Source organism: Cynocephalus volans, chromosome 7 (genome assembly GCF_027409185.1).
Source record: "Cynocephalus volans isolate mCynVol1 chromosome 7, mCynVol1.pri, whole genome shotgun sequence".
In the NCBI taxonomy this organism is placed as follows: domain Eukaryota; kingdom Metazoa; phylum Chordata; class Mammalia; order Dermoptera; family Cynocephalidae; genus Cynocephalus; species Cynocephalus volans.
This window is the reverse complement of record NC_084466.1, coordinates 59,935,005-59,953,828: the sequence shown is the minus strand read 5'-3', so window position 1 is coordinate 59,953,828 and position 18,824 is coordinate 59,935,005. Positions and strand designations below refer to the sequence as shown.

The 18,824-nt window shown below is 40.5% G+C and overlaps 1 protein-coding gene and 1 pseudogene across 6 annotated transcripts in view; one reads left to right on the top strand and one right to left on the bottom strand.

The window, feature by feature from the left end:
• VWA8 (von Willebrand factor A domain containing 8) overlaps positions 1 to 18,824 on the top strand; it is a 427,373-nt gene that overhangs the window by 22,234 nt on the left and 386,315 nt on the right. For all 6 annotated transcript variants that reach the window (XR_010024043.1, XM_063102173.1, XM_063102175.1 and 3 more), the window contains exon 2: positions 289 to 366. Coding sequence is in view for 5 of the 6 variants with exons in the window: in XM_063102173.1 (XP_062958243.1) it covers positions 289 to 366 (78 nt within the window). In the remaining variant the exon portion in view is untranslated. The remainder of the gene's footprint in view (positions 1 to 288; positions 367 to 18,824) is intronic.
• Positions 4,715 to 5,024, bottom strand: LOC134382387 (large ribosomal subunit protein eL42-like; annotated as a pseudogene).

The following is an 18,824-nucleotide window of genomic DNA, read 5'->3' as shown; positions in this document are numbered from 1 at the left end:
GCATTGCTATTAATTAAAAATAAAGCTGGTTAATATATTTTATTGTGTTTCATCTTTTTTGCTAACCTAGATTTTAAAAATGTGAATTTCACTAATGCCTCACTTCTGCTTTATACAATGTATACTTTGGATGGAAGTTTTAGAGCATAGTGCCCAACATATACAGATGTGTGATACATCTATAGTATCCCTCCTGGTAGGTCAGGAAACGCATTGCTGCCAAAGGCATGTTGTGTGATTTTCTCACTTGTGTTGTGTAATCATACTGTTTCTTTATTCTCTTTTTAGGTGATACAATTAATATTGGCGATGTATCCTACAAGTTGAAAACTCCTAAGAACCCAGAACTTGTGCCACAGAACTACAGTAAGAAATATTCATTTACTTATGGATGAATAATTTTAAACTTTTCATTATAGTAATTTTTAAACTTGCACAAAACTAGAGACAAGGTTATAAACCTGATGTACTTATCATCTAGCTTCAACATTTGTCAATATTATGCCAATCTTCTTTTCCCCAATTCCCATTTTTTGTTCTGGAGTATTTAAAACCTGTCCCAGACATTCTATCACGTCACCCATGAATATTTCTGTAGAAACATTTATTTTTTTTACATAATACTGTTTCTTTTTTACTTGGGATAAAATTTACATATAATTAAATGCACATATCTTAAGTGTTCATTTTGGTTTGTTCTGACAGTTTTATAAACCAGTATTACACCAAGATTACTTTTATCACCTCCAAATGTTCTCTTGTGCTCCTTCCCCTTTACCCTGCCCTGGAAACCACTATTCTCTTTTTTGCCATGATAGATTAGTTTTGCCTGTTCTCCAACTTTGTATAAGGAGAAACATATGGTATGGTTTTCTGTGCGTGTATCTGGCTTCTTTCCATCAGAAGAATAAATTTGAGATTCATCCATGTTGTTATACCTACCAGTTTGTTTTTAGTTCCTGAGTAGTATTCCATTGTATAAATAAATCATAGTTATTTATCTGTTCCCCTCTTGATAGACATTTGGATGGCTTCCATTTTTGGACTCATATGAATAAAGTACTATGAATATTCCTATACAAGTCTGTGGTCATAAATTTTTACTTCTGTTGAATAAAAAACTAAGAATTGAATAGATGTGTCATAGGGTAGAAGCCTGTTAAACTTTATTCATTTTTAAATTTTATTTATTTAATTTTTAAATTTTTAAATTTTTTTATTTTATCAATATACAATGTAGTTGATTTTCGGGTCCCTTTACCAATTCCTCCCTCCCTTTCCCCCCTCCCACCCATCAACATCATATCCGTTCACTTGTCTTAACAAGTTCAAGGAATTGTGATTGTGGTGTCTTCTTCCCCACCCCACCCCCGTTTGTTTGTGCATTTATTTATTTATTTTTAGCTCCCACAAATAAGTGGGAACGTGGTATTTCTCTTTCTGTGCCTGACTTATTTCACTTAATATAATTTTTTCTAAGTCCATCCATGTTGCTGCAAATGGTAGTATTTCATTCTTTTTTATAGCAGAGGTAGAATTCTCCAAAGCACTTGCACCATTTTACTCTTTGATCAACAGTGATGTTCTGCATCCTTGTCAACGTCGGTATTTCCAGAATTTTTGATTTTATTATTGTACTAGGTGTGAAAAAGTAACTCACCATGGTTTTTGTTTTATAATAGCCTTGTTGAGATATAATTCATACATCATAAAATTCACCTTTTTAAAGTGTACAATTCAGTGGTTTTTATGATATTCAGAGTTTTGCAACCACACCATTATCTAACTTTAGAACATTTTCATCACCCCAAAAGAGAAACCTCATACCCATTAAGTCATGCCCTATTTTCTCCTCTTTCTCCCTGTCCTCCCCACTTCTCCACCCCTAGCCTTTGGCAACCACTAACGTACTTTTTATTTCTGTGGATTTGCCTATTCTGGACATTTCACGTAAATGGGATCGAATGAGATGTGGCCTTTGTGTCTGGTTTATTTCACTTAGCATGATGTTTTCAAGGTTCATCTATATTGCAGCATGAGCCAATACTTTATTGTTTTTATGGCTAAATTATATTCCATTGTGTGGATATTCCACATTTTGTTTATCCATTCATCAGTTGATGGACATTTGGATTGTTTCTACTTTGGGGCTATTATGACTTTTATGCATGCTGCTATGAATATCCATATACAGTTTTTGTGCTGACATACGTTTTCAGTTTTCTTGGGTATATACCTAGGAGAGGAATTGCTGGGACATATGGTAACTATTACAAATTGGTTGTATTTGTAATTACAAAATGGTTTCCAAAGCTGGTGCACCATGTTACATTCCCGCCAGCTATGTATGAGGGTTCTAGTTTCTCCATATCCTCACTGGCACTTGTTGTCTGTTTTTTTGATTGCAGCCATTCTAATGCAGGTGATGTGGTATCTCATTGTGGTTTTGATTTGCATTTTTCTAATGACTTGCAGTCATTTCTTTGCTGAACATCATGTCAAAATTCTTTAAATGACTTTCTGTTACCTTGGGAACCAAAGGCCAATCTTTAGCTGTCTTAGTCTACTCTTAGCCTTATTTCATGACACCCTCCTCCCCTATTCTGTGTTCCACAATACAGAACAATTTTTTTGTTCATTTTTCAGGTTCTTCCATTAGCCTGTATGCTCTATTTAAAAAAACTGTTCAAGGACCAGCCCCGTGGCTCACTTGGGAGAGTGCGGCGCTGGTAGCGCCGAGGCCGCAGGTTTGGATCCTATATAGGGATGGCCAGTGCGCTCACTGGTTGAGCATTGTGCGGACCACACCGTGCCGAGGGTTGTGATCCCCTTACCCAGTCAAAAAAAAGAATATATATATATATATATATATATATATTCAATGATACTTGTTAAAGCGTGGTAAGAAGACTTTATTTAGTACCTTTGCATTAGGTATAGGGAGCACTCCAATGGGGTCTTGCAGTGGAGGAAAGAGAGTGGGCTTAACTCTGAGTACAGCATGGGCGAGTGGGAATTTATAGCCAAGGAGTAGGGTGGGGGTCAGTGGATGGAAAATTACCAAGAGGAAACATCATGCGTAAGGAGGATTCTGGCTAAACCTAACTCAGGATTCTTGCTGAAGACAGACCAGGGTGATCAGACATCACCTGGGATGATGAGGAACCTGATCAGATATTGAGGATGATCAGGTATCAAGGATGGAGGGTTCTGGCTAAATTGACTTAGTGGGGTTTTTTTTGTAAAACTGGATTTTTCAAGGAAGTGTACAGATGGGCCTAGGAGAAGGTTCAAAAGCCTGACTAAAGTTTGGTCAAGCAAAGAATCTTTGTCTGCTCCTTGAGGGAAATTATCTCACTCTCATCTAACACAAAGTTTCATTGACTCTACCTCCTAAATGGCTCTGAATCTGTCCTCTCCATTCTGTCCCACTTTCCTTTACTGTGTTTTGAGTTATTTTCTTAGTGGTCGTCCTAAGAATTACAATTAACACTTCAATTTAAAACAAATCTTGTTCAGATTAATGCTAATTTAGTTTTAATAGTATATAAAAACTTTGCTCCAGTATAGCTCTGTTCCCTCCCACTTCCTTTGTGCTATTGTCATACAAATTTATCTACATACATTAAAAGTCCATAGACAGAGTTTTATAATTATTGGCTTTATAAAGTTGTCTTTTAAATCAGGTAGAAGAGTTACAAACAAAAATAGGTTTATACTGTCTTTATCTTTATCTGTATAGTTCCCTTTCCCAGTACTCTATTTCTTTGTTGGATTTGAGTTACTGTCTAGTGTGCTTTCATTTCAGCCTGAAGGAAGGACTTCCTTTAGAGTTTCTTATAGGACAAGTCTGCTAGTGATGGATTCTCTGTTTTTGCTTATCTGAAAATGTCTTAATTTCTCCTTTGTATTTTGAAGGATAATTTTATTGGATATAGAATTCTTGGTTGACAGTTTCTTTCAGCACTTTGACTATGTCATCTTACTGCCTCTGGTTTCCCTAATTTCTGATGAGAAGTCAGTTCTAAATTTTGCCAAGGATCCTTCCTACTTAATGAGTCACTTTCCTCTCTGCTATCAAGATTCTCTCTTTGGCTTTTGATAGTTTGACTATGATGTCTCTAAGTGCAGATCTCTTTGAATTTATCCTATTTGGAGTTTGTTGAGCTTCTTGGATGTGCAGATGAATGTTTTTCATCGAATTTGGCAGTATTTTGGCCATTATTTCATCATCATCATTATTCTTTCCCTCCTCTCTCTGTTTCTCTTTCTAGGACTTCCATTATGTGTATGTGGACAGGCTTGATGGTGTCCTAGAATTCTCTCAGAATCTGTTCCTTTTTCTTCACTCTTTTCCATCAGTTCCTTAGACCAGCTAATCTCAATTGGCCTATCTTAAAGTTTTTTGATTCTTTCCTCTGCCTACTCACATCTGTTGATGTGAATTTTTTCATTTTACTTACTGTAGTTTTCAAGTTCAGAATTTCTATTTGGATCTTTTTTAGTAATTTCTATCTCTTTATTGATATTCTCTGTTTGGTGAGATATCATTGTCATATTTTCCTTTAATTCTTTAGATGTAATTTTTTTTTTTTGTCCCCACAAAGGAAATTTTATTGATGGCTCTAGTTTATTCCCACCCAAAAGTCCGACTGTAACCAAAGTGAACATAACCTCGAGTTTTTATTGTTTACAATAAAACAAAAGATGAAGCTTAGAACTGGATCACTTGGCCCTTTCATCTCTTATCTCCTTCCAGTTAAAAATGTTTGCATCTCTTAATGGCCAGCATTCTCTTATATCTGCAGTTGGGTTCAACGCACACAAGCCTCAGCACAATCTTCTTTGTAGTTTTAGCCTTCTTCCACAAGACTGGCTTAGTCTGCCCACCATAGTCACTGCTTCCTGTCATAATGCCACTTTCCCTGGGCATACAGAGAATCCCTGCCCTTCTTGTACTGTGACACTTTGTGGGGTTGGTGCTTGCCGCACTTCTTACAGAAAGTCTTAGAAACCTTCACCATGTTTGCAGGAGTAGTATGGGCAAGGAAAGAGAGACATAATTTCTTTCAATTCTTTGAACATATTTGTAATAGCTGATTTAAAGTGTGTGTCTACAAGTCAAATATCTGACTTCCTTAGAGACAGTTTCTTTTTTTTTTTTTTTTTGTCGTTTTTTCGTGACCGGCACTCAGCCAGTGAGTGCACCGGTCAGTCCTATATAGGATCCGAACCCGCGGCGGGAGCGTCGCCGCGCTGCCAGCGCAGCACTCTACCAACTGCGCCACGGGCTCAGCCCCTTAGAGACAGTTTCTATTGACTTATTTTTCCTCTATGAGCCATGACTTCCCATTTTCTTTGTGTAATTTTGTTACTGATGGATCTTGTACGTGACCAGTGCCATTTTGCACACAATAAGCACAAAATAGTTGCCAGCTCCTCCCTTTGTAAGAAACCTCATGATTTCTGAGAAACAGAAACTCTTTTGCTTCTGCAAGGGCCCAATTCTCCACCCTGGTTGCATAGCTTCTGCATTAGCATAATGCCCCTCCTTGATTGTATCAGCCAGCCCTTGGTACCCTATATAAGCTCTCCTACCCCCACACCTGGTGCGTTTTGAGTGCAGCCCAGCAGATTCTTTTTCTTTAATAAAGCTTTATCAGCATCTTGGCTCATTTTCTTTCATTTTGGTGCTGAAACCTGGGAAGGGTTCTGGCTGGCGTTCTTGGACAATCTCTTCTCTTGGGTTGATTGGCCCGCTGCCACCCTTCCTGGACCAGCTGAACCAGGTACCTCTGGAACTCTCTCCTTTTGCTGTTTCAGACCAATGCATCCAACATTGGCCTCAATTCAGGGTGAGACAGTGGGTCTGTCCTGATTATACGGGTTCCCCTGACTACTTTCTACATCTACGGCCTCTATGCAGCCCAGGTGCCTGGCTGAGGGAACCCCTCTCATGTCCGCCAGCTATTGGAATACATCCCTCTAGCTGGTCAGTGGCTTTTCTTTCAAAACAAAAGTGCACAGCAAAGAGGACGCTCTTTATTGGCACCCTTCTTCTACCAGGACTGCCCGTTTCCTTTCTCACCCTTCACATGGGATCCTCACAATCCAAACCTCCACGCTCTATGCCCTTGTGCTGTCTCCTGGCCAATTTACCCCTTGGCCTCCAGGGAAACATTAAAGCTAAACATCTTGTTATCTACTGTACTCCACACTCTATGCCTCTGGGCTGTCTCCTGGACAATCTCTCAGCCTCCAGGGTGACATTAAAACTTGAACGACTCATTTTTAAACTCAGGTTTGGCCTAAGTACAAACTAGACAATGGATCCCAGTGGCCACAAGATGGCACTCTCGATTTAGATACCCTCAGAGATTTAGACAGCTTTTGTCACCGAAACGGCAAAGGCTGGAGAGATTCCTTATGTTCAAGCCTCCTTGTCTCTCTATCAAAACTGTCCTGTGTCTCAAATTCTCCTAGCTCATGCCCGACCTCCCCTTCTGGACTTGGATCAATCTTCTGATCCATCAGCCTTCACCTTTTTCCTCTCTTCCACCTATCTGCTCTTGAGATGCTCGTCCTCAGCCACTCAACTGCTCTCCTTCTTCCCCTTTGTCAGATAACAACTCCACCTCAGCTCTGGCTCCTTTATATCCCCCTCTGTGAAGTGGCTGGGATGGAGGGAATTGTCTGAGTCCATGTCCCTTTTTCTCTTTCGGACTTTTCCCAAATCAAAAAATGACTGGGATCCTTCCAGTCCTACCCAGACACACATCCATCCCCTAAAGAAAGGGAGCAGGTCTGGATAGTGGCCCAACAACAGGCGGATGAGGTCCATGCTCAAAATAACAGGTGGCCTGTGGGAACCATTACCATACCTTGCATGGACCCAAATTGGGACTACCAGACTGGCCACAGTTACTGGGATCTCTAGGATAACATGATCACACACCTACTTCATGGCCTCCAAAAAAATACAGGTCAGTCAATGATGACAAGCTTAGAGAAATCACACAGAGATCTACCGAAAATCCCGGTGAGTTCCTAATCTGCCTCTCTGAGGCTTTACATAAATATAAATGTATAGACCCAAGCTCCCCTGCAGGCATGGCTCTCTTACACTCTTACTTGCTTACCCAGTCAGCCCCTGACATTTGAGAAAAACTAAAAAACTTGAGGATGGTCCAAATACGACCCAATGAGACTTCCTCAACGCAGCTTTCAAGGTTTTTAACAATAGGGAGGAGGAGGAGAAAAGAAGGATCGTTTTAAAAGAGATCAGACCAAATACCCACTCCTGGCTAATGCCATCTGTGGCTCACATACTCCAAAGCTGGCTGCCTCAAGAGGCAAGGCACCTGAGAACTGCTTCAAATGCGGTCAGCCGGGCCACTGGGCACAGGCCTGTCGTAACCCCAGGCTTCCTCCGGGGCCCTGTCCTCACTGCAAACAGCCAGATCACTGGGGGGTTGACTGTTCCACTCGCCAGAGAGGGAGTGGCCCAGTCCCTAACCCACAACCTTTAGCTCCGTGGCCATCCCTACCGGAGCTTCTCGGCTTTGCCCAGGAGGAGGACTGATGATGCCCAGGGCCAAAGGCTCCCATGGAGATCACCATGTGTGAGCCCAGGGTAACTGGCCTCATAGCAGGTAAGCTGATCTCTTTTGTCATCAATACAGGGGTCACTTACTTTACCCTTCCTGAATACATGGGACCAACAACTCCATCCTCTATCACAATAGTAGGGGTCACAGGATCAGAATACTACCCATGGATCACTCAGCCCCTTTCCTGCACCTTACATCACACCCAATTCACACACAAATTTTTAGTAATGCCTCAATGCCCAGCCCCCTTACTGGGACAGGACATTCTTTTCAAATTCAAAGCTACTCTTACCCTAAACACTTTAACTCCAGCTACAATACTCCTGTTACAGGCTGCCCCCAGACCTGGACCCTGAGGCTTCCACCTTCCCCTCCCCCTGGACAAGGTTAATCCCATAGTATAGGACACTTCTTCTCCCTGCATTGTTATGCACCATTCCCCTATCCTTGTTAAATTGCAGAATCCCTCTTTGTTCCCTAATGTCCCACAATACCCCATTGCTAACAAACACCTAATAGGCTTAAAACCCGTTATACACAAACTCCTTTCTTCTCATCTCTTACAACCTACCCACTTGCCTTTTAATACATCCATCCTTCCAGTTATAAAGCCTAATGGCTCATACCATTTAGTACAGGACTGATCCTGATACGTGCTGTTCCCAACAACTTCCTTGGATGGTTTTGCCCAATGGGGTTTCGGGACAGCCCCCACTTTTGGCCAGGCCTTAGCTCAAGACTTATCTGAACTTCCCCCAACCTCTAGCACTTTAATAAAATATGTGGATGACCATCTCCTTCGTAGCCCCTCCTCTGAGGATTCACAGGCCCACACTGTTGCTCTCCTTAATTTCCTGGCCTCCAGGGGATTTTAAGTGTCACCCAGCAAGGTCCAAATTTCTTCTCCTTCAGTCACCTACTTGGGAGTCCACCTCACCCCCAACACCAGAGAAATAACGGTGGATCACAAAAGTTTAATTTCTGAACTACCAACTCCTACCACAAAGAGTGAAATTCTGTCTTTCCTGGGGCTTGCAGGATATCTCCACGTGTGGATTCCCAACTTTGTAGTGCTAGCAAAGCCACTTTATGGGGCAGCCAAAGGGGATCCTGCCATTCCCTTAGATCCCACAAAGCCCATTCATTCTCCCTTCAAGCAATTAAAAGCCACTCTCCTTGTGGCCCCAGCTCTATTCTTCCCAAACCTATCTCATCCTTTTATCCTATACGTCACCAAACCTAAGGATTGGTGGTTGAAGTTTTGAGACAAGAGGCAGGAGATATTTTCTCCCCTGTTGCATACCTCTCTAAACAACTAGACACCACAGCTCGGGGATGGGCCCCTGTTTACGGGCTGTGACAACAGCCACCCTTTTATCACAAGAAAGCTCTAAACTAACTTTTGGACAACAGACAGTCATTTGTTCCCCCCATCATCTTCAAGACCTTCCCAGCCATAAGGCCATGTCAATTCTCTCCCCTTCCCACCTACAACTTATTCACCTTACTTTCATTGAAAATCCCTAGTTCTTTAAACCTCGCCCTCCCTTAAGTCCAGCCACTCTCATCCCAAAACACCCATGACCCTTAGAACCTCTTTCTCAATCCCTTTCCACAAATCTCCCTGCATCCCATTATGGGGCCTCAACATAGGTGGTTCATAGATGGGAGTGCTACCTCCACACCCGCCCCCTGGGTGGGTTATGCCATAGTAAATCTAACACAAACTATCAAGGCTGCCCCCCTCCCTGCTAATACCACTTCCCAACGGGCAGAACTCATTGCCCTCACCTGTGCTCTCACTCTGGCAAGTAACAAATGAGTCAATATATACACTGACTCTAAGTAACAAATGAGTCAATATATACACTGACTCTAAGTATGCTTACCACATCCTACACTCCTGTGCGGCCATATGGAAGGAGAGAGGACACATGACCACTCAAGGAGGGCCCATAAAAAAACAGACGTTTTGTCAAGATACTTCTTGAGGCTGCACAACTCCCAAAGGAGGTTGGGGTTATACACTGCAGAGGACACCAAACCTCCAATGACCCCGTAGCCCAGGGAAACAAACTGGCAGATCTAACCACAAAACAGGCTACTCAATCACCAGGCCCCCATTTTTCCTCTCCTACTCAGGTGCTTCTCATGGCCCCTACACCCTCACCCTAATACACACCCCAAGAAATACAACACCTCCAACAGTTTGGAACACAGAGGAAGGACAACTGGTATACTCTCTCTGGTAGCTATGTTCTCCCTACCACACAAACTGAGAAAATCCTTTTAGATTTCCATAATTTAGTTCATATAGGCTATGAACCCCTACTATGCCTTCTTCAGCCCTTATATTACTCTCCCCACATGGCCAAAGTACTTAAACAAATCACTCAAAATTGTCCTTTGTGTCCTTGTTGCTCCAATCAAGGTGGCCTCCAACTTCAGTCCTTTTCCACCCACAAGGCCAGAGGATACACTCCTGGCCATGACTGGCAAATTGACTTTACTCACATGCCTTCCCACAAAAGGACACGCTATCTTCTAACCTTAGTAGATACCTTTTCAGGTTGGGTTGAGGCTTTTCCCTGAACTTCAGAGGATGCTACAGCAGTAACGCATGCTCTCACCTCAGAAATCATTCCTTGTCTTGGCCTACCTACCAGTCACACACTCGCTTATGAGCTGCCCCCTGTAAGCCCACAGGCCTCAGCACCCTTGAACTTTTACGGTAGACCCTTCACCCTCACATCTTTCCCTTCCAGCTCATCGCCTTTAGGCCAGTATCTCCCTACTCTTTCGCTCATTAGGGATCTTCTTAGGGAACAGGCCAATCTTCTATTACCTCATCCTTTCCCCACCACCTCCTCAGACTTTAAACTGAGCCCGGGACAGCAAGTGTATATTAAAACCCGAATCCGAAAGCCACTCTCACCATGCTGGGAAGGGCCTTATGCAGTACTTCTCACCACCCCCACGGCAGTAAAAGTATTAGGAAAGGCCCCTTGGTATCACTTATTCTTGATAAAACTAGCACCTGAGACTTTACCCAAAGAATGTAACACCAAGCCGGAGGGGTCCCTCTGCTCAACCCCCAACCCAACACCTCCTTACACTTCATCCATTTTAGGACCCACAAAATTGACAATCTCCATGACCTCCGCTCTTCCCCCAATCCCAGAAGAAGGATGATCTTTCCCCTGGCGATTATGCTCTCACTCTTGCCGGCCCGCTTCATGTCCTTTGCACAAGAGCTACTCCAAGACTGGTCCCGACCTGCTACTGCGGGTTTGCTATCATGGAACATGATGAGTATATGCCACCCTGTGTCCCTAACCTTTATTATACTATCTCTTCTAGTACTTGCTACAGGATTGGCCAGTGCTGCCCCAAAGGAGTGTAACGTTATAGGAAGATTTCTCCTGGCACTCCTTTACCTCCTATCAGTAGGATGCCTCTTAGCAATTTCATTGTGGCAATGTCCCCTTCAAATTCTTTTGGCTTCCTAACCCTTCACATCCTTCCTGTGTTTTTCCTCCTATCTCAATGCTCCTCACTCATGACAGTTGCTTTACAGAACTGTCGGGCCCTTGACCTCCTTACAGCCGAGAAGGAAGGGACCTGCTTCCTCTTGGGGGAGGAATGCTGCTATTAATGTAAATGAGTCTGGGGTGATCCAAAACAACTTAAACCATTTAAAGGCAAGCATTGATCGCAGACGCAAAGGGTTACAAAACACAAACACACCTTGGGGGTTGCCCCAGTCACTGAACCCTTGGATACCCTGGCTTATGCCCCTACTAGGACCCCTAACTGTGCTGGGACTCATCCTACTTTTTGGTCCCTGTCTATTTTGGTGTGTCTCTAATTTCTTGCAGGAATGAATGCAGGCTTTCACCCACCAAAAGTTCACCAAATTGTTCCTGCGAGGATATCAGCCCCTCAGAATCAGCAACCCTACCCCAGAAGAATACAGCCTTCCCACATGAAACCAGTACCCTGCCACCTAATTGTTTTACCTGCCAGCATAAATCTTTTATTTTTTTCTTATCTTTGCCCATCTCCAGCAGGAAGTAGCTTCAGAAAAATGAGACCTTCACCCCTTTTTCCCTTCTCCTTATACTTAAAAGGCAGGAATGGTGGATCTTGGATATGACCGGTGCCATTTTGCACACAATAAGCACAAAACAGTCGCCAGCCACTCCCTTTGTAAGAAACCTCATGATTTTTGAGAAACAGAAACCCTTTTGCTTCCACAAGGGCCCAATTCTCCACCCTGGTCACATAGCTTCCGCATTAGCATAATGCCTCTCCTTGATTGTATCAGCCAGCCCTTGGTGCCCTATGTAAGCTCTCCTACCCCACACCTGGTACTGTCCTCCACTTCGAGGGCAGCCCTGGGCTGCCCTCCACTTTGGGTGCAGCCCAGCAGATTCTTTTCCTTTAATAAAGCTTGATTGGTACCCGGTGTCTTGGCTCACTTTCTTTCATTTATTGTGTTAAAAGTGGACATTTTAAATAGTGTAATGTAGCAAACTCTGGAAATCAGATTCTTCCTTACTCAGGGTTTGTCATTGCTTCTGTTTATTTAGTAACTTTTGTAGCCTGTTTTTCTAAAGTCTGTATTCTTTGTCATGTGCAGCCATTGAAGTTTCTGCTTGATTAGCTTAGTGGTCACCTAATGATTGGACAGAGATTTCTTAAATGCCTGAACCAATAAGTCTCTTGGCCTTTGCTGAGGGCCTCTGAGTACATGTTGGGGCTTGATTTCAGTGCTCCGCAGGCGGCTTACAGTTGTGTTGTAACCTTTACTTCTTGCCTTTGCAGACTCTCAGGGTCAGCCATAGGTGAGATATTAGGCCCTTCTCAGGACTTTCCTGGACATGTGCATGGCTTTCTAGATTCCCAGGCATATACTGGAGTTTTTCAAAACCTCCTATGAATGTCTCATTCTCAGTTTTTCCTTTTAAATTTTTTGGTCATCCTTTTGTTAGTTCCAGCTGGTTTCATTGCCTCAGGCAGCTGTGATATTAAACAATTGTTGTTGATTTTTCTGACAAATGCCCTGGGATAGAGTGCTGTTTACACACAGTGAGCTCCAAGTGGGTCAAATAAAAACAAATTCTAAGAATAGAGTTTTTCAGGGAGCTGCTGGACAGATTACATAGGGACAGTTCTCTGGGGTTGGGGCTTTGGGGAGTACCAACCCTGTTGTGTTCTCTTCAGTGCTGGTTTTCACTGTGATTATGGGTAGTTGATTTTCAAGACAATCACAGAGCTGGGGAGATAGAGATGGGATTAGAGCAAGATAAAACACTACAAAGCTCAGTGGTCTGAGGAGCATCCATTTTCCTTGGATAAATGTTCATCACATTGTTGAAAGACTTTTGTTAATTCCAGAGTTCTGAAAAAGTTGATTTTGACAATTTTTGCCAGTGTTCTCATTGTATTTTATAGAGGAATGAATTTTCGGTGGTCCTTTCTCTGCTATTCAAGTAGTTACTGTCCTCTCATTGTGGTTTTAATTTGCATTCCACTGATGAGTAATGATGTTCAAGATATTTTTCTGTGCTTACTGGCCATTTGTGTATCTTCTTTTGTGAAGTGTGTGTTAATATCATTTGCCCATTAAAATAATTTAAGTTGTTTGCCTTTTTGTTATTGAATTTGTTAAAGTCTTTGTTTATTACGGGTACAAGTTCTTTGTCATATATATAATAAATAGTTTTCTCTATTTGCTTACTCATTTTCTTTTGGTTGGCAGTTTGATTATGTCCAATTTGTCAATTATCTATTTTTTTTTTATGATTAGTACTCATTGTGTCTTAGAAATCTTGGCCTACTCCAAGGTTGTGAAGATAGTCTATGTTTTTTCCTAGGAACTTCATAGTTCTATCCTATTTTAAAAGGATAAGTCCATTTCATCCCAGTTTGTAAATTCATTGTCATGATTTTTTTCGTGATATAGCCTTTATTATTCTGTAAATATCTGTAGAATCTGTAGTGATATCTGTAAAATCTGTGTTGATATTTTTTTTCCCTGATATTGAAAACTTTTTATTTGTATTTTTTCTTTTTATCAGTCTTACTAGGAGTTTATCAATTATATTAACTTTTCAAAGAAATAGTTTTTGAATTGATTTTCTCTATTGTTTGGCCACGTTGCTTTGCCTCCCGCGGATTTGTCACCCCTTTTCCCCTGGGTCACAGAGCCACCAAAGATTACTCAAAGCCCATCTCTTTTGAGCAGTGAGAAGCCCCAGAAAGGGGTTAGTATTCCAGGACTTCCTCAAGCATGAGGCTTTTCTTCCATTTGGGAAATTAACCATGAATTGGGGTTCTTTTCCTGCATTTATTCTCCAGACCAGCAAGTTACAGCAAGAGACATAGGTGGGGTTTTGCTAAGTACAGTTTAACAAGTTTTACAGTAGAAGCTGGTAACATTCAGTAAAAACAAGTCAGATGACATTCTGTTAGGCAATTAAGTGATCCACTAACAAAGGCTTGTTTTAGCAAACATTCCTTTTCCCTCTAGCAGCTTTTTAGTAACTTTACATATCAGTTAATAACTTGTCTGTCTTTGAGCCAGCAACCTTGCTGTGTTACAATTCTTATCTTGCAACAGAGACTCAATAGTCTGGGGAAAATTTCCTGTCCTTTGCAAGGTCAATATTTGAAACTGCAAGGCTTTGGAAAACCAGGCCCTGTGAGGTACATTTGTTTTATGAATCCTCTACAGTCCATTTGGTATTTCATTGATTTCTAAGTTTTAATATTTCTTTATTTTTATTTACTTTGGTTCTTCTTCTAACTCCAGCTCCACAAACCATAGCAAACCATGGGCAATCTCACTTTGCTATGCAGTTTCCTGAGTTTTTGGCTGGGGGACTTTTCTGTGCCATTAGTCCTGTATTCTGCTTTCTGCAACTCAGATCTCTTGTCCTGCTGTCCTGCCCCCATTCTCCAGTGGCTACTTCAGTGAAGGCCCAGAGCACCTCAGAGGGATTTGTCTTAGCTGTCCTGCTCCAGTACTGTCCTTAAGGAACTGCTGCCTTGCACTGTATTAAAACCCAGAGTGCCTGGGAGGAATTTCTATTGCCTCTTCTATTCTAGGCTCTTCTCCACTGGGTTGTTGCCTTGCAGTAGGGAAAAGTCCAGCATGCTTTTGGAAGGATATCTCTCAACTCCTAGCCTGTGTCTGATTTTTAGTGTACACCCTAATGTACTTGATGAAGGCTGTTGGGAAAGAGTTGTTGGGTAAGTGCAGGTTTTCTCTGCAGCTGGGACTTATTAGTATGTTAATCCATTATGCCAGTCCCTGTTTGGCCATTATAAGTTTGTTGAAAGTTTGGTTTGTTTCTCCTGACATATCTTTAGCAGATTCTTCCTCCTCATTCTATTCCACCAGGGGTGAAAGTAGCTGTGGATCTCTTTTGTCCTTGAAAGGGCTCATTACTTTCTAGAATTTAGTTCATTCAGGTTTCTTTGTATACTAGTTGTATGATGAGTTTTAAGAAACTGTGATTTTTATAGATTAACTGATTTGTTCAGGTTTTTAGGTAGGAATTGAAATTCTTTTGCAACTCTCTTCATCCTAACTAGAAGTGGGAGTAGTCAGGGACATTTATTTTTAATGTTCATTGCTTAATGGTTATGCCTCAGTATATTATTGTAATAGACAGTTTTCTAGGACTAAGACTAGTGACAAATTCTTCAACAAGTTGTTACACCTGTCTGGAGTGTAATTGCCCTTCAGTTATTTGCAAAATATGAAAATACATTCATTCTAAGCTTATGCTTATAAGTTTTAAAATAAATAGTATTGCTAAGATCCACTGAATCCTTAAGCTAGTATAGATATTCTTGTGAGTTGTCTCCCTTAAGATGAAGATTCTCAAAATAATTAAACATTTGTGCTTATGACAATATTTTAGCTGACCCCAGATAGGAGACATCTTAGATGTTAAGAGAAGGAATGGATAGTGCTATCCTCTCTTGAAAGTTGTCAGGCAATGACTGTGCTTCATGTCTAGGTGAAAATGAAAAGTTCAACATTCTTGCTCACTGTAAACATAGTAAGTTTGATCTTTGAAAAGAAATTGAAGCTTATTTGAGGTGCCTATAGCCATTTGCAATCCTGCAAACAACCTCAGGGAAAATTCAAAATCAAATCTAGGTGAAATGTATACCAGAATCATTTTTTAGGGTCAAGACTGAAGACTAAAATGTTTTTAGCATATTTCTTAAGCAGAATCATAGCAGCCTTAATAATACCCATGTTCAACAGTGTCTCAGGAATGAGATCATGGGAAATGAAAGGGAACAAGAATCAAGAGACTGGGAGAATGGTTGTTTGGGTATTCATATTTACTGAACACTAAGTGCCAGACACCATCCTACATATTACATATATACTATTTGATTTAATTCTTACAATATATGCATGAGGTTGAAATGATCATCCTTATTTATATAGTCAAGGGGATTCAGAGCAGTTAGATAACCTACAGAAATTCACACAGCTAGAAAGTAGTACAACCAAAATTTTAAACCTAAATTCTAGCCCTAGTAATCATTTTCCTACAGAACTCAAACTATGTAAAAGTTTTCCTATTGCCTATCAAGAGTGGATATTATTCCCCACCTCTTAAGTTTATTGTAAAAAGTTAGCTACATTCATAATAAGAAAAGACCCAAGAATAGGGAAAAATGCCCTTTTCTTCAATTATCATATACCCATGGCATGTAAGTTATTACATGCTGGTTCAGATCAAGTCCCAAAGTATAAAAGTTTCTAAATATAGCAAAATTCTCACAAATTGTCACCAAAAAAGCACCTCAAAACTCTAAAACAGTAGCAACAAAACCCCCCACATTTTCTTGTTTGCATACTTTCCATTTTTATTACTATTTTCATGCATCCCTATGTAATTGAAAATGTTCATTTCTATTGTGTTTAGTTATTAGTAGCTTACTCTTAAATTTATCTGAGGAGAGTTTATATTGAAAGCAGTTGGATAGTCTGTAGATTCCAATTTGCATTTTTTGCACTTGCTGTTCTGTCACTTCTCGCAGAGTGACAGAGACGCAAAAGATTACTCAGAGCCCACGTATTCAGAGCAATGAGAAACCCGAAGGGACTGCATTAAGGGAAAACTCCTTCAAGTGAGGAGAGTCCAGGCACAGCCCTGCATCAGGTTTTATTTCAGTTTTTATTGTAAAGACAAAGTTACAGAAGAAAAGCAGGTGGTTGATCAGTCATACGGAAAACATAAACAAACTGGCTACATGACAATCTTCATTAAAACAGGTGTAACTTAAAATAGTTTAAGCAAAGTACCATAAAAAGGAGTCATAAAACTAAGCTTTGTGACGTACAAAAAGAAACAATGAGATAATCACCATTGCGCTTAACTCCCCAAGAAACTCAAAGAAGCAGCTTAGGTTGTGATGTGAAACGTCCCCCCAAGCACTAACTAGCAGAATATCCTTGAAGATTTTAGCTTACATACTTTCTCATCATTTAGGTTTAGCTGCACCAAGGGCAACTGCCCCGGAGTAATCACTTTTCGCTGTGCTTTAATTCTCTTATCTACGTCAAAGGCTTTAGTCCTGCGAAAATTTTCTGGTCTTTCTTAATCTTAGCAATTCTATGTGTTTTCCTAAAGGGCTGGGCTTTGGCCCCCTAAGCTAGAGGCTCTGGCCTCTTAAACTACAGGACTTTGGTCCTTTTACACTGCAGGCTAAACTAAGGACTTTGGTCCTCTACACTATAGGATATTGGTCCTCTAAGCTACATGTGTTTTATTTCTATCTCATTAATGTCAATATCCTCCACACTATTCATTCATCATTTTTCCTAGCATAGTCACAATATAAGTATCCTTCTTAATTATCATTTGAATATCAAGATGATAGTAGTGTATGTTTTATCCAGTAGTAAATTGTTACATTGTCTCTATTAGTCTTTCTTATGAGCAGCTGTGTCCATTTGTAAGAAAAAGACTGTTAGGAGTTTAACTTGAAATAGAAGTGGCTGAGCTAAGTCAATCAAAATCTTAAGTATCCACATAAACATTATGTGGTTGCTACATATTGATTGGACAGATAAGTTGTATTGCATAATACAGCATGTTTTTGTGCATTCGTTTACTAAATTAAGTTTGCATATTGTATTTGTTGAGCTTTTTCTCCCTCTCTCAGGGATTATTTCCAAAATGGGAATATTACAGTTCTTTGGCTTCACGTGATTGATTAGAGATTTTGAGTTTTGGTTATGAGGGAATTCTGATGGGTTTTTTTTTCTCTTCTGGAGTTTAAAAATATTTACAAATACTTTGGAAATATGTGTTTTGTTGAAGTTTGATACCCTGTTACTTTCCTGTGCTTATGCTTCATTTAGCTAATTCTAAAAAGCTTTGTGCCTTTTTGATATTTCATATTTCCAAATGAAACACAAAATGATAGACTTTTGTTGAAGAAAGAAACTTTAGCAATTATTATTTACTCTAAAACTCTCATTTCATAGCTAGGAAAGTAGGACCATGAGAAAGAGGTCAGAAGACTAATTAATTACCAGCAAAGCCCAGATTTTCTCACTTCAGTTTGTTTTTCTTTTTATAGTTTGTCATGATGTCTCTACCTGCTTACTAGCTTCTCTTGATTTTCTTTAGAATAAGCCCTTGAATGGAAAGAAGAAATGAATGTTAGAAAACACTTTCAGAGCTTAAAAGTGTGAAAGATAATTGAAAAATACTGAGATAGTTGAGGCATGCTGTGCTATTTTATTTTTATCTTTAAGTTATTCAGAGCACTGAAAATCACTGTTGTCTTATAGTAATGAATAAATAAAAATCACAATGTTGAAATATTAACCCTGATATTGATATTTAACATGTATTTAATAGAATGGTAGAAATCCCGCTAACTAGCTGATGGCGTAGACCGGAAATATAAGTCTAAAATTCAGGGAAAACCCACACGAAAGTAGTATTATCTTATGAAAGAAAATTTCTTAATTCATTGGCCACCTGAGATAATGAATACTTATATTCTGTAGTCAGTTGTCAATTTCTCATTTGAACTGTTTCTGTCTTCACAGTGTTGGGCACAACAGGACATCTTTCAGCATCTAGCTCAGCACCTGGCACAACATAGACACAGGAGTTGGATTGCTGCTCAGTTTTTTTTAAATCTAGGTCTTGTCACCTCCTG